The sequence below is a fragment of the Geospiza fortis genome, unplaced genomic scaffold (assembly GCF_000277835.1).
Source record: "Geospiza fortis unplaced genomic scaffold, GeoFor_1.0 scaffold424, whole genome shotgun sequence".
In the NCBI taxonomy this organism is placed as follows: domain Eukaryota; kingdom Metazoa; phylum Chordata; class Aves; order Passeriformes; family Thraupidae; genus Geospiza; species Geospiza fortis.
Window position 1 is genome coordinate 2668627 of NW_005054354.1, and position 23070 is coordinate 2691696.

Sequence of the window (23070 nt, forward strand, 5' to 3'; positions counted from 1 at the left end):
GTAAGCACAGACATTCAAGTTATGCATTATAAATCACAGTAATCAATACTGCACTTTGATCACATTTTAGATTAAAGAGAACCAGAATTTGCCTTTCTTTTCAACTGTTTTGATACTTTGGCTTTACCATTTAGTATTTCCCTTCCTACTGAATTCATGTAACAGATTTAGAACACTGATCATCAGGACTGAGGAAGGTTAAACACTAACTTCAAAGGTAAGGTCTCATCAGCTTCTCCTAAGATTTTTAATCTCTCTTCCCTTAAGTTTACAGTAAATGATCAGATAGTGTGCCTGTAAATCCCAAGAGATTATTTAAATAGCTCAGATCATCAACTTCCCCTATTAGTTATGAAAATTCAAGTCCAACCTCACAGTATTATCAGAGCAGTCAGTGAACTCATTAACTCCAAATGAATTATAAATCTACTTGTTCTACTATTTCAATAGAATCAACAAAAATAATTTTAAATTCCAAAATTTTTACAATTTAAATTTGATTGACCTAGTAGGTCAACCAAAACTGTATAAAATAAGCTTGGTTTTGTTAAAATGAAAACAGACAAAACAAAAAATGACTCTGGTTTTGTAAGTAGGTCATTAATGCCTTTAAAGGACTTTAGAAAACTTAGTACCAGACAACACCAAGTGTCAGCTGCACCAAGAAGCACGGCTGTGCCACACACCTCTCTGACTTTCTGAAGCCAGATGACGTGGGCAGCAGGACCATATTTACATGGTAATTTTAAAAGAAATCTTAAAATACACACACACGCACCCCCACTACTTCAGAGACATGATCTGGAAGTAAAACATGTTACATTTAGGAGATAACCTCCTCCCAAGTTATTACTTTTGTAATAGAGCTTTTAAGTACCAGCTGTCAACCAAGAGTTCTACAACACGCTTTGATAATGGCCAGACAGAACTCCCGACAAGTTAGGCCAGATGAGTTTTGAAATCCTGTGAACAAGTTCAAGAACTACTTGCATAAAATACCCAGACTGAAATGGGTACTTGCACTATACGCCACCTTGGTTATCAAAGGCAAAAACCCCTCAAAACATCATTATTACCTACATTGTGTTGACTTGGTTTAACAACTTTTCCCATGGATTTCCAGAATGGAAGTAGACTTAGAAACCCTCTCTCATTCCAAAAGAAGAAACTTAAAGCTTTTCCACTTTATTTTCAGCACCTTAGTCAAAGGAGTCATAGTTATTATAAAAGCAACATTGCTTATTAAGAAACTCGAACACTGTTGAACAGATTGAATTATTCCACACTGCTATAAAAAACCCACAGTGCTGAAAACCATTAATAAAACAGGTGGAGCTACAACAATTCTGATCCTATGTTATTTTGGTAACATAGTCAAGTCAAGTAAAAGGCAGTGATTTACTGAACCCTATATGCTGAAGGCTCTCAAAATTGTGGGAAACATGTGTGTGCTCTGAAGTCTTTATATAAAATTTATACTTATCACCTTTACTAAGAAAAGAGCTTTAAATTTTACTCACCTGACATATTTTCCCGTTTCCTCCGTTGCAACAGCACTGCTCTTTCTTTATCTAAACTCCTGAAATTAGAAAATAAATCAGTGCATTTAAATATTAAAAAAGGCCTCTAGCATTTCCCATTGACTATCACAGAATAAACAGTAAAGTAACTAAATGTTCAGATACTTAAAAAAATACCAGTTGTGCACTGTTACATTCTGGTTTAGAGCTCAAAATCAACCAAACTACTCACCTGGGTTGGCAACGTTCACACAGATATATGTCAGGAATATGCTGTCTGTCAATCCCCATGCAGTCAATGTGCTGCCAGACACTATGAAAACACGAAAACAAAATCCCAACTTTAAAGAACAATTTAAAAAATTGCATGCACAATACTTAGAGAAAGTAAGCTGCTCTTTTTTTTTCGTTGTCATCTTTACTCAGATTCAATACTGCTTAAAACTACATCTCAATCACTATCTTTGCCACCACTCTGCTAAGCTGATTCGTTTTCTCTCTTGCAGATCTTTCTCCAACATCAGAAATATAATGGTTAATTATCACAATAGAGCACAAGATGGAGACAAATACCCTCAGCAACAAGACTTATGTTTTACATAGCAACAAGTGGTTTGGTTTGAAACAAAAGGATTCAATTCCCTTTTAGAAATGGGTACATAAAATATTTCTATATAAAGAAATATACACTAAGACACAGTTTGATTTCCTTATATATTTTAAGAGAAAAATGAATACACAATTTTATACACCCTGTTATAAACTGGTAATACTGTTGCATAGCATAGAAAGAGCTTTAACTTCTTCCCAGAGTCAGGGAAGAGGCTGCTTGCTAGACTGAAGGCTAGCCTAAAACAGTAGTTTACACTCAGCCCTACATTGCTAGAAGGATAAGGGACACAAAAATAGTTATCTTCCCACTTGGAAAGAGTTGTGGTAAATTCCAACTCCTCACAGAGAATCTCTCCTTCAAAGGAGAAAGACTCTACCTAACTGGTGACTGCTTACAACTCCACTGCTGGAAGAACATCTTAATACATTTCAAAATAATGAGCAAGATTATCAGAATTAAGGACCATCAGAAATTACTAACAAGCTTGTTACATAAGCAGACAGAAGAATGGAGCTCAAATTAGTATTTTAACTAGCTACAACTATTATTTTATACACAAAGATCTAACAAATGCAGCAGCATTCATTAACCAAATGTAAAAATTACAGGCTAACATTGAGTAGAAACACAACATTTGTCTTCTCCTGTTAAGTCTATTAGCTCTAAAAATTTCTGATCTTATTTTTCCAATTCCAAGTATTCAAAAGCAGTCTCTTATTATACTGCGATCAAGTAGGTGCTTAAGCATAAACTCAGAAGTCTAAACATTTAACTTCAGCTTCTCCACTAAGAATCTAAGTTAGTCTTTTCATACTTATTAACCAAATCCTTTGAAAAATGAAGAGTAATCAGAAAGATCACACACAGAGAAACCAATACTCAAGAAGTTTCTTTCACATAATTTTGCATCCTTCAAGTTCTTTGATTTAGATACACATAATTCACCAAGATGCTTTATTTCTCAGTACACGCACATTAAGTAATGCCTAGGTCTTCATTTTACCCTACTAACAAATAACTTGGGACAGAGTACCACAGACATCCTTTTCAGAAGGAAAAAAGGTATACCCTTATTAAGCATCAATGCACAAGCAAACGCATGACCAAATTCATGAGTAGTCAAGACTGACCAGAATAAATTATAAAATAATCACTGGCCTTAACTGACTATGTTGCCTATTAGAAAAACACACAACCGTCAAGCACTTTTTTCATGGAAGGAAATTTTTTGTGACTCATCATAATTAAAACACCATTTAGTTACATTTACTTTCAGTGCAGCCTTAAGTAATTTTGACTTTTTAAGTTATTTTAATATGCATTACCTGCATTTGTCACAACAGATCATATATCCATCATCATGTGTAAAGCCACAAATGCATCTGGTAATATCTGTTCCATAGCTTCCATCCTCTGACGTACTGATGGTAGTAGCACTGGAGGTTTCATCAAAGTTGGGAGTGGTAAATATGCCTACTTCATTCTTGCTTATAAGCACTGATGGAGGAGGAGAAGCTGGAGGCGTTGGAGGAGGCCGAGCACCATAGTTATGGTCCTAGAATTTTGCGAAAAGGTAATTTTAAATGCTCATACACTGATGGTTATTCAAACCAAAATGTAAGAATTCATTTGGCAAAGCACTTCAGGCTTCTTAATCTTGTAGTAAAAGGTTAAAAGTTTATATTTTATATCCTAATTTGATATATTTTAAATTTTGTATTTATATTTTAAAATATTTATATTTTATATCCCAATTTAATCTTATTTTCTAACTTCTCAACTATGTTGTACGTTTAAGTGCATTATGTTCTGCTTCCAACAGACCCAGTAAGATAAAGAAAGATAAGCATGAATCAGTTTTTCCAGATAAAACCAGTATATTTTTACATAAGGTATTATGTACAGAATACTTTGCACAAAACTTACTGCATAGGGCAAACCAATGTAACTGTGTGAATGCGAGCCACTGGTATACAACTGGTGTGGATAACTGTTCGATTTTTCAACTACCACAGGGCTAGCTTCTACAGATTCTGGTCTGCAAGGCAAAAGACAGAAGAACAACAAATGCAATTACTATGTAATTTATATTAATAAATTGGAGGTACTTGCTGCACAACTTCTAATTAACTCCAGCTAATTCTGTTTAAAGCAGCGTATGGGGGCAGTAACAAACTCGCAAGCGCCGGTGGCCCCTCACTGAGCGGTAACAGAAGCCGCCGAAGGGAATTCTGCCCGAGGACCGATGCTGCGTTCCGGGGGCTGCACGACCATCGAGCCCTGCAGCGACACGCAGCGGCACTGGCGGGGCACCACGGCACTGACTGCTCCTACCGGCAGAAATCTAACTAGGGCTAATTATCTAAACAAGGCAGTTTCTATTGAGTTCTCTTTAAACAGAAAGAAAAAGGTGATAACAATTTGCAAGACTAGGTTTTGTATCAAAGGCAGCGCCTTTTTCAATATACAAACTATGGCTTATATGCACTAAACCACAATACAAAACAAGGAAGATAAAGGAATACTAGAACAGGAAGATCTATTTGAGCACAAAAAATTACACCTTCATGGCCTTTCTTGAGCAGTTGTTCATGTGTGCATGACTGAGATAACTTGCAGTTTTTTCACTGCACCATATGATTTAATAACACTAAGACAAATTAATCCAGGTTACTAAAGCAGGGTTTATTTTAAACAAAAAAAAAAGGCACCACAAACCATCAACATTTAGAACTGAAGTGGACTTGATTCACATTACAAATCAGGTCTGGTTCAATTTTGAGCTAATTTTTAAAATAAACTCGGCGTTTCTGAATCTTAAATTAAAACAGATACTGATGGGATTTTTTCTTACACATTAATAGAGGCTTTTTTGCTGTGCCATGAAGCAATACTATTTGTTTTAAAAGGACACCAGACACCTACATTTGTTACTTTTTTGAAAAGATATAATTAATCATTAACTTTCTGAACAAAATGCGGTATTTTCACATCTCTCTGAAAGTGTCCTACTAATGGGTTTGGTGGCCCATTTCTTCTTAAGAGCTTTTTCCCATGTGAGGTTACTACCCCAATGATAAAATTGTTCAAGAAGAAACTAGTTAAAAGCACTTCTGGGGGAGGGCTTTAGTTTCTAGAGTCCAAAGAAAAAAAAAATTAAAAAGATTACTGTCTCCAACAGTCATCAGCTGCCTTTTTTTGGAAGAGTGAACAAACATGTGAGCACAAAAATCATGTGAAGTACTAATGTTAAAAATACAGCTTCTGACTAGCGTAAGACAAACCAAATCTGACAGCACTTGCTCTTTGTTACCTCATAAATGCAGAAAAATCCTGTTACTCTTACGCTCTTTCATGACTTGAAAATACCATTTTATTTGGAGTTTGTTATAATTAGCTTTTAGAAACAGCTTAGAACTTAATCTCATTACTAAAATAAAGACAAAAGATTAAAAAACTGTGCCTTTCCAACCAATTTGCTTTTACCTATTTAACAACACATTTGTGCAGTAATCACACACCTTTTCTGCGCTCCAGTAATCCTTGTGACGACCCAGCCAGCTAAAATGCCAGTGAATGAGGCATTAGCTACACATCCATCATGACTATGGCAGAAATTAGCTTCTCCAGGAACAAGGATGTCTTGACCACTGCATTGCTTCTACTGCTACTCCTCCCCATTTTCTAAGTGGGACAAGCAGTAGCATGGGTACTCTTATCCACTCTGTGTTCAATGCTCAAGCTAGGTCTTGCTGAAAAATACTCTGTTTTCAGAGCAGGAAGGCTTACTAAGGACAGCAGGAGGGGATTCTGGTACAGTCCATCCTGGATTAATTTAGCAGAGTTTCCTTCATTAAAAATAAGTATTACTATGACCTAAATACCAGCTACTTAAACACAGGAACATTCAGTGAAAGATACCAGAATGAAAGTGTCCTAAAAAAAGAGGTTGTGTATTTCATCATCTGACTACAGAGTCAAAAAGATAGTCCAGGTCCCTTTTAAGATTTGAGGCAAGACAATACATCCAACACCCTACATCCATTTCTTATTATTCCAGCCATTTATAAACCACTTAAGAGAACAAAATTTAATATTTAGAGGCATAACAGTGGTGGGAAGCAAAAGTGTAAAGCTTCCAGAAACATTCATTTATCACCAACTGTTTTAACACTCATAAAACAGATTCAGAGAACAATGTTACTAAGAAAAAGTCACATCTTAACTTGAACAAGGAAAACCAGAAAAATGGTGGGAGCAAAATCAGGTGATACAGAAAGGCAAGTATTAAAAAATTTGGAGCACAATCAGCTTTCAGTAAAACCTTTTTTAAATACTTATCCAGGCACAGACATTACTTTCAATTATAACAGACGCTCACCAGAGCTCTGAATGTAACTGTTACTGTTCCATTTACCCACTGCACTGGGCTGGGGAAGTGGGGAAGAAACCAAGGACTATGGGAAGGATCTCCAAGAGCATTCACTTAAGCTAGAAATTAACCATCATAGATTTCCTTTACAGTCAACAGGAAAGTGATATAGATGCCATAAACCAGTACAGAATGAGCACCATTCTTCCAGAGAACACAGACAAAATCAACTTTGACAAACAGGTTACTGATTTCCTTATCACTCCTGGTTTTGCCAACCATGTGCATGACCTCAAACAGAAAAGATGCCCTCTATACTCCTGTCTGTTCAAAGGTCAAACCCTTCTTCTGAAATAGGCATCTCAGAATTGTACAGCTTTGAGAAGAAATGCCTCTTGGTAAAATATTTAATTGTACAGATGATTAAAGCATGAGATGCTACCTAATTTAAAAATCAAGTTTTACGTTTTTTGAGCTCAAGTACCAGGGCTCAAGCAGCAAGGCACTAACTACTGTACTATAGACAATCACCCCCTCATTTCACCACTGGCATTCTTACAGCCATCCCAGAAAGCAAGTTTTCAGGAGGAAAACACGTAAGCATCCAGAGCTGTGAAAACACTGTAAGGCTTTCCTTGCTTGTATTTTTGGACATTAGCCAATTCTGTCAGAGACTGAGGTACTAAGACTGTCAGCCCTCTGATCATACCACATTTTTCAGCTTCACCTCAAACAACTGCTGTCTTACTGCGTAACTAAAAGATATTTATTGTATTTTTGGTTTTCATCCAAACGACAATGTTTGTATTACAACACAGTATATATGAAGCTTGATCAAAATGTTAATATTATTTCCTTAAAAAACAAACATTACTGCGATAAACTGACCACATTTTGCTAAAATATCATATATACTTGTTAAGCATTGTGAGCCGCAATTCAAATTTGTGCAAAATGTTCACTGGGAACGTAACAAAAAAGCTCTACACAAAAGCTTTCCACATGCTCTTGGGCTGCAGTGATTTAAGACATTCCTGTACCTTGAAAACAGAAATATAGTATCTTCTAAAATCAGTTAAAAAAGCAAAGATGCCCATATTAAAAAAAAAAGCCTTGAGGGAAGTTTCATTTAGCAAGTGAAACAACTTCATGTTCTGAGTCACTTCCTACTGCTCATATCTAAAATGGAAACAAAACATTCTGCATGTTGCCAGCAGATGGCATTAGAGAGAAACCAAAAGCAACACGGGAGACGAGTTAATTTACAAAACCTCAGTCACTACACTTTTATAGTTAGCTAACCTGTACTAAAGAAATCAACCTGCAATGATTCAAAGGAAGCCAATTTGTCTCTAAAACATCATCTCCCCCACTCCACTCCTCTTAAACATTGTTTTGTTTCTGACCATTTAGTAATAAATTAAAAAAAAAAAAAAGGAAAACGAAAAGGAAAAAAAAGCACACAATTTTTGACTAATACCCAAAATACAGTCAGTTAGAATTTGGGGCCATCAACCACTTCCATAAATATATAGATATTCAAGCAGGAAACAAAATCTCACTAAAATGCTCAAAGACAGATGGGGTATCCAAGCTTTAGGCTGTGAGCTAAGCATACTACGAGTACTTCCCGAACATTTGTCTGAACTCCAAATGCAATCTCTCAGCAATATCCACCTTCCACAGTACAGTTTGATAGGTCTAATTTTCAAGGAATTTAGGTTTGTTTTCTGTTTGTACCAGCATACCTGAACAGTATCTAGCTGAAGGCCATCTCAGATAAAAGAATACAATATATTTTGTATGAGAAACAACAATTTTCTATTTCAAGACACTTCATCTAACCAAAGACATTTGACAGCTAGACAACAAGAACCAAGGACTGCTTCTCTAGCAGGGAGTGGGTTCTGCTACCTAAGCACCTTGTAGCAGGCCCTACAAGTACAGGCTGGCCCGATACTATCTGTATGTAAGACTGCACCAATGTTTTCTCCTGGATATTGAACTCAGCACAGTGATCTGTACACTGTGATTGTGAGGTTTATTATACAGGCCTTCTCCCTAAAAAACATGTACGGATATAACCAGAAAAGCAGTACCCTCAATGGCATTTCCCAATGTGTAGCTTATACTTACACTCTAAACTCCACAAGCACTCTCTGAAGCCAGGAAGAATATTTTGAACCTTCAGAAAGGGCTTGTTTTCCTTACAAGTATGAGGACCTTACCACTAAGAAGTCACAAATCCCCATCTTTTCTAAGATCATAAAGGCCAAGTATGTGTGTTTTGACTACGATGACACGAAGATCTATCTGGAGACCTCACTTAAGTACACGTAACATAAGAAACAAACTATTTCACCCAATTTCTAAGATCCTTAAACCTCTCAGTAGGCTACTCCATACACAGCTATTTGCTACAATTATTAAAATATGTGGAACTATTAATCATATAAAATATCCCCTCTTTTAACAGGCTTATGCCTTGGTTCGAAACATAAGGAAAAATATTTCAGCACTAGGAGACTGCACTACACAAAGAGCTTTTCCCTAAGCTTCTTCTGCTGCATAATCAAGTTTGCCACTCCCCCATTCTTGTGTTTGCTCATGCTTCAGCAACTGATGAAGCAATATCCGACCTGCCAGTCACAGTGGAAAAATTCAAGCTCCTCCCTCCTGGGAAAGCCCCAGAACTTGCTCAAAGACCCTCTAGGACTGTTACTAATACACTCCACATCCAACATGCTACCCCTCTGGAAGAAAATGTACAAGAACAAAGACTAAGCCACATGGATTGTGATAGCAAAGGTTTACAACCGTGCAAGCTGGTAGATTAGGGACACACCTTTGTGTCACACTTCTTGTGACAGTGACATGGCTTTTAAATCAGCGTACGCCAATCATGCAACTGCACACATTTCAGTGTGAGTACAGCAGAGATGACAAGAATTAATCTAAATGGTAACAGCCACTTAACAGCTGAAGAAAAGCAGCTCCTAACTGGGTCGCTCTGCCACAGTATCAAGCAAATAACACACTGTGAACTCTATCTTGTTTATACTGACAACTAAATTTATTTATTTTAATTTCAGCATGACATGCTGTGTCTGCAAGGAATGTCAGCAACCTCAGGAATCATGACCCTCTCTAAACATAAAAGAAAAGCACAGGAAAAGAATGAAAAGAAATGTGAATGGTTCACTACAGTTAAAAAATTTTCTGCACCAAGGTTAAGAGTACTTTTAATATGAAAAGATAAAACAACTTTAAAAATTTAATGTAAGAAAAAATTTTGAATTGTGAATTCTTGGTTCTCTTCAAATAAACAGCACAAACCTAGAACAGCCTCATATATACCTGGAAGCACAGTAGAGAAACATCCCTTTAAAAAGCTGTTCTAGTGTTCTCCTAAAACTTTCCTTCAAAGTTTGGAAGAAAAACCACTTGCTTCTTAAACATTCTGTGTGCTACACACAGAGAAAGGTTTGTTTGACAAGAAACGTATCCAGTCAGAGATCAACGATTCCAAAACCTTAGCCCATCAATACTGTACAGGAGACTAGGGGGGAAAAAAATTGAAAAGAACCACAACACAAAAAACCACACACGCAAACAACAGCTCCCCCCAAACCCTAAAAAAAATAACCCCACAAGTCACCCTTCCCAATCCTCCAAAACCCAAAAACTCACTACACTACAATATTTGGTGCAAAGCCAGAGTTTACTGAATGCATGATTTCACTGGCTCTTTTGTAACCCTTTATACACAGTCACTAAATGATTTTCTACTAGCTTTACAATTAGAAATAGCTTTGTGAAGACATGTTATCAGCATTTCAGCTAGGCCTTCAATTTTCATTAAGGAATGCACCCTTGTCTTGATTACTACTACTTTCTTGCAGTTTAATGCACCAAATTATTTTATCTTCCTAATGTGCAAAGTAAAAAAAAAAAATTTATGTGCAGTTAAAAAGGAAACTGAAATGGCAAAGTATTTGAAGGATGAGAAGTAAACCAAGCAGCATCTTTATTTGTCAGTCTGATAAGCAAGAAAAACATGCATTCGTAGAAACATTTAGCTTCTCTCCTTTGCTCCCCCTAAAGTGGAACAAACTGACATAAGAATGAAGTGACAGTTATTAATTTAAGTAATTAAAAATTGAACAAAACTAGGGAAACTCTTAAGTTTTCTCCAACTCTATTCAAACACGGTCATGAAAGAAAAAATTAATTAAAAAATAAGTAAGAGCACTTACAAATTATGTTCACATACTTACTCTGAGCCTGCAGCCATTTCCAAATAAGAAGTATCTGCTGTGTCAACCCCCAATGGGATCACTATGCTCATGACGTTCGTTTCTGATAAATTCGATTACTACGGAGTCCTATGCATTGGTATCCAAAACACTGGGGCATGCCAGCCACAGTGCTCATTGCAAACATCTAAGTGCATCCACAAACCCTGTCAAAAACAGAACACAACATGCAGGAGATTAAGTCAGTTCATTTTAAACCCAGGCAATATTACATAATGTATTTTATTTTTAAAATTTGCCATTTATATCTGTCACAATTACTTCACTAGTTGTATTTTACACAAGCAAAAGGAGAACATTCAATCTTCTCTAAAATTAACTGCAAATAAACTTCTTTAAAGAGTGTGGTGATCTTAACACCCGAACTTGAATACATTACAAATGAACAATCATTCAAATTTCTAATTAGAAACCCCAGCACAATCAGGGAAGTGCCAGAGACTGGTCCTCTGTTGTCAAAGCTTGGTTGCTGTACCTTTCAACAGAAACCTAGTTAGAGAATTTGCAACCAAGTCTTAGCCAGCACTGTTCTCTTTTGTTTTGCACTTAAAAAAAAACAAACCTAATTTCTTAACTGCCACGTAGTATTTTTTAAAAAACAAAATAATTCTAATAATTCACAATAATGATAGGAAACATTTTCCATTTTAATAAATCACCATTAGAAGATACTGTGCCTGTTCAGTACCACTTTTGGAAGTGATTTTTTTAAAGGAGTAAAATAAAAATAATCAGTATTAGTTTTTAACTGCAGAGCAAACTACAATCTGCTTGACTCACACGGGTGATTGTAGGATCCAACCTGTATGACAGTTACTACCAGTCCCCCTCTTCCCTTACTACATAGGGCAGAACACCCAATGTGAACAGCTCTCAGCTATTCACAGATTAGTAAATTAATGTACTTTTATACACTAAAAGGTTTTAAAAGGCAAAAGGTAGACCAGGTTTTACACAAGACTAGGTAATTTAAATAAAATAGCCCAGTACCTTCAGTAGTTACATAATGAATAATTGCAAACCCTTACCAAAATGTCAAAGTTGCAAGACCACAAACCACTTTGCAATGAAACACATACTGTGCCTAATAAAGACACTCCTCTCATACCACAAAATGTTGTATCTTAGCTGATGTCTACATGAGCACAATAATTTTGAGATCAATGTATTTTCACAGAACCACAGAATGTGCTGAGTTTGAAGGAACCCATGACGATCATCAAGACCAACTCCTGGCCATGCACTGCACCATTCCCAAGAGTCACCCCATGCACCTGAGAGCACTGTACAAACACTTGAGCTCTGTCAGGCTGTGACCACTGCCCTGGGGAGCCTGTTCAGAGCCCAACCACCCTCTGAGGGAAGAACCTTCTCCTAATGCTGAACCTAAACCTCCCCCAACACAACTTCAGGTCACTCCCTCGGGTCCTGTCACTGGTTACCACAGAGAAGAGATCAGTGTCTGTCCCTCCTCTTCCCCGCATGAAGAAGTTGTAACTGCAGTGAGGTCTCCCCTCAGTCTCCTCCGGGCTGAACAGACCAAGTGACCTCAGCCACTCCTCATATGGCTTCTCCTCAAGGTCCTTCACCAGCTTTGGGCATTCTCTAATAGTTTAATGTCTTTTATATAGTGCGGGGCCCAAAACAGCCCCCAGCACTCGAGATGAGGCCGCCTCATTGCAGAGCAAGACAATCCCCTCTCTAGCCCAGCTGGTGATGCTGTGCCTGATACCCCCTGGACATGGGTGGCCCTCCCAGCTGCCAAGGCACTGCTGGTTCATGTTCAGCTAACCAGGACTAGGGCCCCCCAGGTCCCTTGCTGTGGCTGCTGCTTTCCAGCCTCTCATTCCCAGTCTGTCCATACATCCATGGCTGCCCCATTCCAGGTGTAGAATCCGGCACCTATCGTGGCTGAACTTCATTTCAACATGTTATCCTTGCCAAACACTACACGGACAGAAAGCGCAGGCCCCCGGTGAGAAATGGACTTCAGATAAACACTGTGAATTGAAACGGAATTGTCTTGTTTTACTGATTAGGTCAGCACCTTCAAGATGACAAAGTGGCATGTACAAGACATCTCTAAAGTATGAGATGGCAGCAAGTCTTCATCTCACTGCCTAAATTTTTTAACACTAGTGAAGACTGGCAATTACCTTAAGAGCATGCCAAGATGTCTGAAGTGCCTAAACCTACAGCTAGTTCACTCTCCTTCTAGACAGCAAAAGGTGTGTTTTGGTCCTATTATGTGAGATACCAAATACTATGAGCTAGAAAGCTCTTGGGCCAAGTAGTCATTGGAATATTTTGCTTTCCTCATTTAAATACTGAATGTTTTCTTACTAAATACTACAAGTAACAAACTGCATCACTAGCTATGCAAAAAAAAAATAAGAAAAATATATTATTTTCAAGAATAAGTAGCAAGAAAAATATGTCAAATCAAAAGCAGGTATAGACTTTTTTCAGTAGAAGGGTTGAAAAAACCATAAGCCCCTCTAACAGTTTAAGTGAGCACTCATTTTCTCACCATATAGCTAACTCTACTCATAGGGCAGAATCCTGAATGGCTGTACCTTCAACTGAAAGGAAACATCAACTCATATTTAGTCCCCATCTTCTGAAAAAGTAAAAAATTTACCAATAACTTTAAAGAAACCATGAATATTCTAAATCCAGGTAAATCAGCTAGTCCAGGGTTAATTGCTGTTCCAGTACCCCCTGCAGAGTGACCTATGCTACCAAATCATCAGCAGAATGGAGTTTTTACTTTATGCCTGTTATTAAGTAATTCTGAAAAAACAGCTTTAGTGGTTCAATGTAGGTCTAAAAGACATATTAGACAACATTGTCTGGGATCAAGATCCTCACTTAGAAAGGCGTTTCTTGCACTTAAACTTGATTTTGTGAGTGGTGTGGTTTTTCTTAAAACATTTTCTTTAAACACTTCTGACCAGGTAGAGCATCAGCTGTAAAATAACACAGGCAAAAATGCCCTGGAGACTGATGGAAGTGAGGAACACATTTAGAAAGCTGTCTCATGGGTTGTGACATCTCCAAACTCACATAAAACAACTGAGACTACCCAATCATCAGAGATTCAAGAGACCTCCGCTGTCAACACAGAAAAGATCTGCTTACCAAATCTGATAATCAAGTGATATTTGGGGCTTTTCTAAAACATAATGCAGAAAAAGAAGAGCCATGCATGTTTTATAGCTACATATAGATTGAAAATCAATGGCTAATGCACACCCCATTCATGACAATCAAAATATACCACCATTCACGCTAAGAAAAAAAACCAACAACAACAAAAAACCCAACAAATAAAGAGGGGGACTCAACCAAAACTGACTTCCTGCCCTATGGCAAGTTATTCAAATATAGCTTTGTCAGAATTCAGGAAAAAATTCTAATAACCTGATCTACACTGAGTAAGGTGAGAAACTTGAGGAATCAAGGTTTTTTTGCCTGAAGATCATTAAACAGATGTTTTATCTAAAAGGAAGTGGAATATGATTGCAATACTAACTCACTGGTTTTTACCACCTTCTTCATCACACGCATACAAGTCTCTAAAGCTCTTCCTTTGCCTATAGTTCAGTATGGAAGAATGAAGGCAGTCACGGCCAATGACCAAGCTAATTCAAACAAACATTGCTCATTATTTATGAGTAGCCATCCTCAACAAATGCCCGTAATGAGAGTGGGGGGAGATCTAGGATAAAATAATAACACTACACCCACTTATTAAACAAAACTGTGACCTTATATATAGGCCATCCAATTATGATCCCTACAGTGATGTTAAATTTGGAATGATGGAAAATAATTATTTTCCGCCATGTCAGAATCAGAAGCATTGTCATCACATACTAATATTCCCAGTATTTTTATAAGTTCAGAAAGAAAGTAACACAACCACTGGGGAATTTTATCTATGAAGAGATTGCTTATCCTTCGAAGCTTGGTATTTCAGATGAGTCATAAAATACTATCTGCTGTCATGATTTGGTAGTTTCCAACTCCTGCAAGTATCCACCTATTTCAAGTATTATTCTTTCAGAACTCTGACAAACTGACAGAGTTCTGACAAACTGTCAGAGTTCTGTCATCCATGGCCTTTAAGAAACTGTTTTCATAGGTACATTCATTTCCACAACTTACTGTTTAAGAAAGTCTTTCTTCAAGCAGTACATGAATTTGAAAGACAGGAAGACCACACTGGTTATTCCAGTTAATTTCAGGGTCACAGAGTTAAAAGCCACCATATAAAAACTGCTGATCCAAAGTTCATTGATCAGCTCTTTACTGGGCGAAGGGGCTCATCTATTGTACCTTAATTAACAACAATTTTGTTATAGTCTACTCCATTAGTAATAGTACACTCTAAGCTCTGAAAGCATTTCAGCAATTTCTTAAATTCACCAAATTTTCCCATAATCACCCTACAGCTTTATTATAGGAGAAAAAAGACGTCCCTTATTCAAATAAATTTTGCTTTTATTTAGTTGCAGTAAAAAGGTTTATCTTGCCCTAATAATAAAGTGTTCATCTTAAAACCCAGACAAATCTCTGGTTAAAACATTTATCTTGTGCAAGATCAACCTCTTCACACCCATCACACTTCACCATTCACTCATACTGATTTACACTTTAAATGGCACTTCTCTTTGTCTCTAGAGAACACACAGGAGCTTTTTGACTCAACAGCTGAATCAAGTCTAAAACACCTGAAGCCTCACCATATTTCTTATGATCCACTTTGTTTATGACACCAGGACCCTTTTTTGTCTAAATTAATTGTACTCAAAAATCAGAAGTATAAGAGTGCAATGCATTCCAAAATATTAATCTCTGTGGCTTTGTACAGAGAACACAATTTATGCTTTAAAGAACAGGAAGTAACTCATACATTATCCCTGAGGTATTCCACTAAAACAACATTATTCTGTGGTCTAGCAGAGACCACAGGTTTCCTTTCTCTCATGTCCTGCTAAGATCACTTGTCATCAGGAGAAAAAACTTAACTTTGCCACTGGTACAGAAAGGAGGAAAAATCCCCAAATATAGACAGCTCAGCTCTTGAATCAGAAGGTAAGGGTGTGATCTCCTGAAATTACATCAGTAGAGTTAAACCTGCTAGACCCTAAGCTGTACACCTAAGAATACTAAAGCTCTCGTCTAGATGCACATATAAAACTTTTCATAAAAATCAGTAAGACATGGTGGCAACACCAGTAACAATTTATTTGTCTTAAACATAAAAAAAATCCTAGAGACATTAACATATCAAGACACCATTACTACTTATAATACTTACAGTAATATTATTATTATATGATGAGGGTTTCTAGTTTGTTGGGGGGGGGTTTAAACAATGTTTACATCTAATACTACAAAAACCAAAGAGGAAAAAATATTAATAAAAGCTGTTTCTGCTATTCTTCACATGTGACAACTTTTTACAGACAGTGTCACTGTTCTTTGTTTTTTCCTTCCCATGAACAATTTCCAGATTCTGTTGTCATGTGACAAATACAAAAAGTATACAGAAGTTAGAAAAAATACATTTACTATGGAAGTTAGGAACAGATTCAAAGCAACTTGAAACTTAACATTTGTTTTATAGTTTATAAAGGGACGTAAGTGGAACATGGAATTAAGCTTACAGTTAAATTATATCCTATCTCAAATATAAGAATTTTCCCACATACACAGAAGACTACACTAACTTAAGTGCATGGGTTGCTAGATCAGTTCAAGTTTCTCACATGACTAGGTATTATAAAAACACTAAATCTTTTTGTTCCTGTTTTTATGAATTTTGTATACATGTAAAGTTCTTCAACATTTTTCTCTGCAGTCATCACCCATCAACAATTACAAGATAAAAAGTAGTTATTAGATGGTTTAGATGTTTCAATATTTGGGAGATTTCATCAGAGAACAGCTCTGCAAAGCAAATTACCAGTATCTCCCTAAACACAGAGGTTTAAGGAGAAAAATATAATTCTAATTAGCCTGTAATCAGGCCATTCCATTAGACACAACAGTGCTGGTTTAAGATAAATAATTATTTAGATTTTATACTGATGCATACAACTTCACCATGAAGTCCTTAACTCATGTCACTACAGAAGTATTTATATAGTAACCAAATTACCATCTCTATACTCTGTATTTTCACAAGGTCTATATACAAAATCCACATATCTAGAGTTGAAGAAAAATTAATCAAAACCTTCTAACCTATCTACATATGACAACGATCTTTCCTTAAAAGCAAAATTATGTAACTTGAAATGTATATTACAAAATACATAAAAGGTGAAAGTGGTAACTTTCCCACTGTAGTAAATTGAGTACCTGAAAGGGCCAGGAATAATTGTCAGTCCCCGCCCCCCCAACACCTAAAAAGTTTCATTGTTTCCCAATTCACCCAGCAATGGACAGTTCACCTCATGCTTACGAAGAGCTTATTTCCCCTCAACACAAGGACAGAAGAGGTTCCCTTTTGCTAAACTCTGAGTATTGGTAAACCCCTTCCCTCACACCTTTAAATCCAGGCAAGAAATTAATAACCATTTCCTGAAGCAATATTAAGTATCAGAATACACACAGTATATATGAAGGCTCATTTTCACGAGATGTGTACAAATCTTAAGGGAACCAACTTGAAGCAACAAATGAAATTGCTGAAACAGTCAATTTTCCACTCAAGTACTGACCAAGGAAGAAGAGTTACAAGATTTACAGATAAAAAATAAATCAGTGTTAAAACACACAACCATGACAGTCTTGAGTTAAGCAAGACCTTTCGGTTTAACCAGCACGCAATGCTAACCTGGTTGTAACTTCAGGTCAATTTGAATGTACAAGTGTTCTACTCTTAATTTCCATTTGCTCCCACTAGAAAATTCACACTACTGTGAGTCCAGGTTAGCTCCAAAGTCACAAAGGACCACTACAAAACTAATTACTGTTTCCCATATCAATAAGGCCTTTCAGGCAAGATGCAAAGATTTCCAAGATTGTATTACTGCTTTCAGACCTCTGCTGACTCCTGCATACCTTATTGTTACTTGTTTATACAAAGTCATCTCAGGTAACAGATGACCAAAAGTTAGTATTCTGTTTTACTGCATTTTATTACCTCAGCATGCATCTTCTATGCGTGAGCTGCATTTCTTGAGAATGCAATCTAAACATTCTCCTCCTCCCTCCAATTACATCATATGTGTACACACATTTTGCAATCATGAGCAAAAGCAATTCTTGTCATACTTTCCTTCAGATTTACAGGCCAATAATTTTAACGCATGGTCATGGGAACCACCCTTGACCACAAGAAATCCACAAGAAAGGTGACAGACCTATGCCCTGGCACAATCTATACAGTAGAAATCTAACTAAAAATGCAACCATCAATTGTTCGTCAGGCTCCACAAACACAGAGTGAAAACTAATGTCCTGAACTGTCACAAGGCCAACAAACTAAGCTTTACTACTTGGCTTTCCTACCTACAGATTTTTCCCTCCTTTGGAATTTTTTTGTTTGTTTTTGGTTTGGGAGGTGTGTGCTGGGTTCTGTTTGTTTGCTGGGCTTGATTTTTTTAACTTTCTTTTTAATTGGAAAGGAATAGGAGGGAAGATTTAAAGAAGGTTTCATTAAATAAAATCATGTTTTTCTAAACTGCTGCTTTCTACTACTGCTCTGAGCATACAAGTCCAACAAGAAATTAGATTATTTTTAAAATTAGCAAGAGACATTGGCATTTTAATGGCATGCTTTAGGTATCATTCAAATAATGAACTATACTGTGCCCGTGTGTATATGTATACACTTGTATCAACACACAAATATGGAAAAATAAGCAGCATATATACACATACCATAAAATACGTGTATAAAGTAATCAATATTTATTCATTGCTGTCTGTTTCTCAGGAGGTAACATGCCTTTAATCAGACCTAGAAGCAGAATACATGAATAAATGACTAATCTTAGAAGTTAAGTTTTCTCTGTTTCCCCTAACATGCTCCATAACTGTACAGATTTCCTAAGAGATTAGGATGGATATCCAACTTCCAGATGTTACACCATTGCAGTAAGAACTGCACAGACTTAGAAACAACTGCAAGTCCAAATTCAGACCTTTGCTACTCTTTGCTGCTTTCTATGGTAACCTAACAGATAATTTTGCTTAGCTCTAATTTGTGCTGAAACAAAAAAAAGGGGATTAGGAAAAATAAGACACACTAGGCACACTCAAATATACAAATTAAGACCAATTAATGACCAAGTCTTGCAAATCATATAGAAGAAACAACTTGTTCTAGAAGAAATCTGGTATTTGGAGCATATGCTCAAACATTCCCACTTATTTAATGTTCTCTATATCCCTCTCAGCAGTATTTTCTTCCTTATCACTATTAACTGCTTCTAGCCTCACTCACAAGCCCCTCAATATCCTCCTATGCTGTTCAGGGTCACCTACACATTGTCAATACTCATATCCATCTAACCCTTCTCATGTACCCTGTCAGACAGACAAAACCTCAAAAAGTACTTGCTGTGCCTGGTTTGAAGTCACACATGACAGAAAACAGCTAAAATCATTATGCTTCCTCTCCCTGTTTCTCACAGGACACTGCTCATAGCTGCCTCCATCTCCTCTCGGATTTTCAGTGAGCTTCAGAGTGCTCAAGGCTACCAAGTTCCTAGCCCTGTCAAATTTCTGTTTTATCACATTATTGGTTGTACTGACACAGACCTACTTAATCATTAGACCACCTTATTTAAGAAACACTGTTACTACAACCAACTACAAAGTAAGACTCCTCCTCCAACTATGCTTTTAAAATAGGGCCAATAAGCAAAATTTACTAGCACAGAAGCACAGAATGGCTTGGGTTTGAAGTGACCTGAAAGATGACCCAGTTCCAACATCCCTGCCATAAGCAGGGACACCTCTGCTACCAGGTTGCTCAGGGTCCCCATCCAACCTGGGCTTCAACACTTCCAGTGATGGGACATCCACAACTTCTCTGGGCAACCCGATTCAGCTTATGAACACCCTGAGACAAATGCAGGATTTTACATTCAATAAAGACATTCAATAAAAACAGTATCGTTTGGAATGACAACCAAACTTTATGAATTGGTCAGACTTCAGTCTTTCGAAAACAGGAAAACAAAACCCTTGCCTCTTTCATGGTATCCAAGATGCATAAAAAATTTGAGTTTCCATCACATCACAAGGTTTTCCTTGGTACACAGGTCATAGCACGCACTACAGACTCCAGCCTGCACAAAGCAAGCCATGCTTGTGAGCACAAACCAAGAGTCAGTCTGCCAGTTCAGCCAAGCCTCTGCTACACACCAAAGCTGCTTTCCACCAGACATGAGCTATCTTCCTTTACTAGCTGGCCCAACAGTGCTGCTCTTGCTTACTCCTGTGAGTGAAAGCAAGGTCTCCTCCTCAAATATTTATGCTAGTCCCTTAAACACGAAGGCTTGACCTTACCTCTTCTCTCTCTTCACTCCTTTTCTTCTCTCAGTGGAAGTTAGACAAAATATGGGACTAGGAAGAGAAAAAGAATGAGTGGTAGAAGGGAAATAAAGGTAAAAGCAGTTACAGAGAGAATAAGGATTAGTTTATTGAACAGAAATTGATTAAAGAAACAGTAAACAGAGATATACTAACACACACCACGCTTACAGATTTTAGATTTTCTATTTGCAGAACTCAAAACCCAGGATTGAAAATTAACTGCCAATTGCTTGATGTCAGTAAGTTTACTAAACATCTGCTATACTTCTGAAAACAAATTACTCAAACAAGTCCTAGCCATTCAAAACCCATCAATTATTTGAGCTGGAGAGCCAAGAAAATGTAAAATACAAAACAACTACAGCACATGAAGAGGTGTAAAATTATTTTTTCATAGCAATATTGCATATTGTCTGGAGAAGTATATATTATCTACCTAACATTAGCCTGTTATAGTCTATCACTGAAAAATGTAAAATGCCTTTAAAGAAAAATTCAAAGGCTAGGAACATTAATAAAGTAGTTTCCCAGTAAAAATATCTTGGCTTTGTGTCATTTTTTTTGCACCACCTATTTTACTACAAATGAGTATTTCTCCATCTAGCACAAAATGATAAAAAGCTGTTGATTAAACTTAGACAAACTGCCTGTATGTGACTTAGCAATTACTCTCAATGGAAACATTTTATCTGTTATCTTACATTATTATTCTTGACAAACATCCTAAAAAATAAAGGCTTTCTGCAAGTATATACAGTCCACATTCTGTAAGAATACCCAAATTCACATCTACAACTGTATGGGCTAAGTCTATTTATTTTTTATTAAATATAACAGTATACCTCATGGCAATCCAGTCACCAATATTCCTCCCAACAAGCACAGATTTTGGGGTGAAAAAAAGGTGGCTAAAAATAAATATTGACATTGCCTTCAACACTATAAATATTTTGTGGGTTTCAAGATCCCAAATAAGCTAATTAATTTTTTCTATCTGCTCAGTAAGACTTGGGAGTCTACTGTAATTATTAGCTACCTACTACAGAAGAAGTAAATTCTTTTTATTTATTTCAAATCTGACTTCAGCTAAGCGTATTTTTGTTTTGATATGTTTTCACTTACACAGATTTCAAAAACTAGCTCCTCTTTTTTATTCAAGACATTTGATTTACCTAAATAGTTCAACAGTGCTTCTACTTTTACTCATAGAAGCAATTTGTAGACATTCACCCAAATGCTACACCTGTGCCTAGGAATCAAAACACAAGCAAATCAGAAAGTCACATTCTTTCAAATACAAACTTCTACTTCTTTCTGGCAGTTAGAAGAACTCCATTAACTACAGTTCAACCTGGACTATATCTTTTCATCACAATTTGGCAGTATATCAATGTTCTTTACAAAAACTTGGGGAGGATACTGGCAAGAAAAAATGAGAGAACAGATGGAGGGACTATTTCATGTTCAAGGACACAAAAAATTACAGAAGTGTACCATCAAAAGATCCTTCCGACTTTCAAGAAAACAAAATTGAATTTATTTTCAACTACAATTATTTTGCAAAACTGAATTATTTGAGTTAAGAAATTTCCATTCCATGCATTTTCAATCTATAGCTTTGTGTTTTCAATGGAGGCTTCAGTACATTTTTCAATTTTAGTAACAGAGACATAAAATACCTCATTTTTAAACAAGCAAAGAAATTCTGCCCAGTGATGGAAGCTCAATAAACAGCTTAAATTTTCACTACTACTGCCACACAGAAGGGAACAAAAAGCAGAGTTGGCTTTTGGCTTTCAGCACAAAAGATATCACTGGAAAGTAAGACAAGGAACAAGCATTTAAAAGAACCCCACAACACAGCCATTCATAAAAATCCTTCATAATATTAAAGATACTAAAGATTCGCATCAAACGTTCCTATCCTAAGCAAAAGAAAAAAAATCAGTGGAATCACTTGGTAAGGCATTTGAGGGAGGAACCTCACCCTTTATCACCAGCAAAATAACTATTGTATTGTTTATGAATTATATATAAAGTATTCATGTTTCTTTTACAGTTCTAGAATGATAGGTTTGGAAACCAAAAGAGACATGTAATCACTCTGTACCTTCCTCAAAAGTTATATATATGTTGCTGTAATTCTCAAGTCTTCAGTTTAAGCAGAACTGACTAAAACCACTCCTTATTATAAAATTTTCTTTAAACCAATCGTTAAAACAGGATTAACCATCTAGACTTGACTATCATCTGTTTTGTGATACAGTTTTAAACTCAGGCCCATTATACCCATTCTAATTAGAAGTTAGGTCCCTCTGTCTACCCAAGGCAAGCTAAGAGCATCACCAACTGTCAAAAGTATCTTCAGTCCTACCAATTTGGAAGAGTTAAAAAGTAATGAACACCAAACAAATTTAAATATTCAGAACTCCTCAAGGAAAAAGACCCACATCTACCATTCTACATAAAAGTTTAAATTCTAGAGTGTCAAATACAGGCTATTAGTTTTATCAGTTTCTGTGACTGATAAATAGCTGTTCTGCACATCTTTAACTCTGAAACGGAGAGACACATGAAGTGATGGATGGACCATTTGGTGAATAAGGAACTGGCTGCATGGTTGCACTTGTACAAGCTGCAAAAGCTGTCAAGCTCAAAGTGCAGACAAGTGATGAGTGGCATTCCTCA

General features: G+C 36.7%; 1 protein-coding gene across 3 annotated transcripts in view; it reads right to left on the bottom strand.

The window, feature by feature from the left end:
* KMT2E (lysine methyltransferase 2E) overlaps positions 1-23070 on the bottom strand; it is a 55411-nt gene that overhangs the window by 26341 nt on the left and 6000 nt on the right. For 2 of the 3 annotated variants that reach the window (XM_031059047.1, XM_005423519.2), the window contains exons 2-7: positions 20356-20412; positions 10783-10967; positions 4060-4171; positions 3459-3688; positions 1753-1833; positions 1521-1579 (exon numbers count right to left, since the gene is read on the bottom strand). In XM_031059047.1, the coding sequence (XP_030914907.1) occupies positions 1521-1579; positions 1753-1833; positions 3459-3688; positions 4060-4171; positions 10783-10853 (553 nt within the window). In that variant the 5' untranslated portion in view covers positions 10854-10967; positions 20356-20412. The remainder of the gene's footprint in view (positions 1-1520; positions 1580-1752; positions 1834-3458; positions 3689-4059; positions 4172-10782; positions 10968-20355; positions 20413-23070) is intronic. The other variant, XM_014308027.1, reaches the window with a different exon arrangement.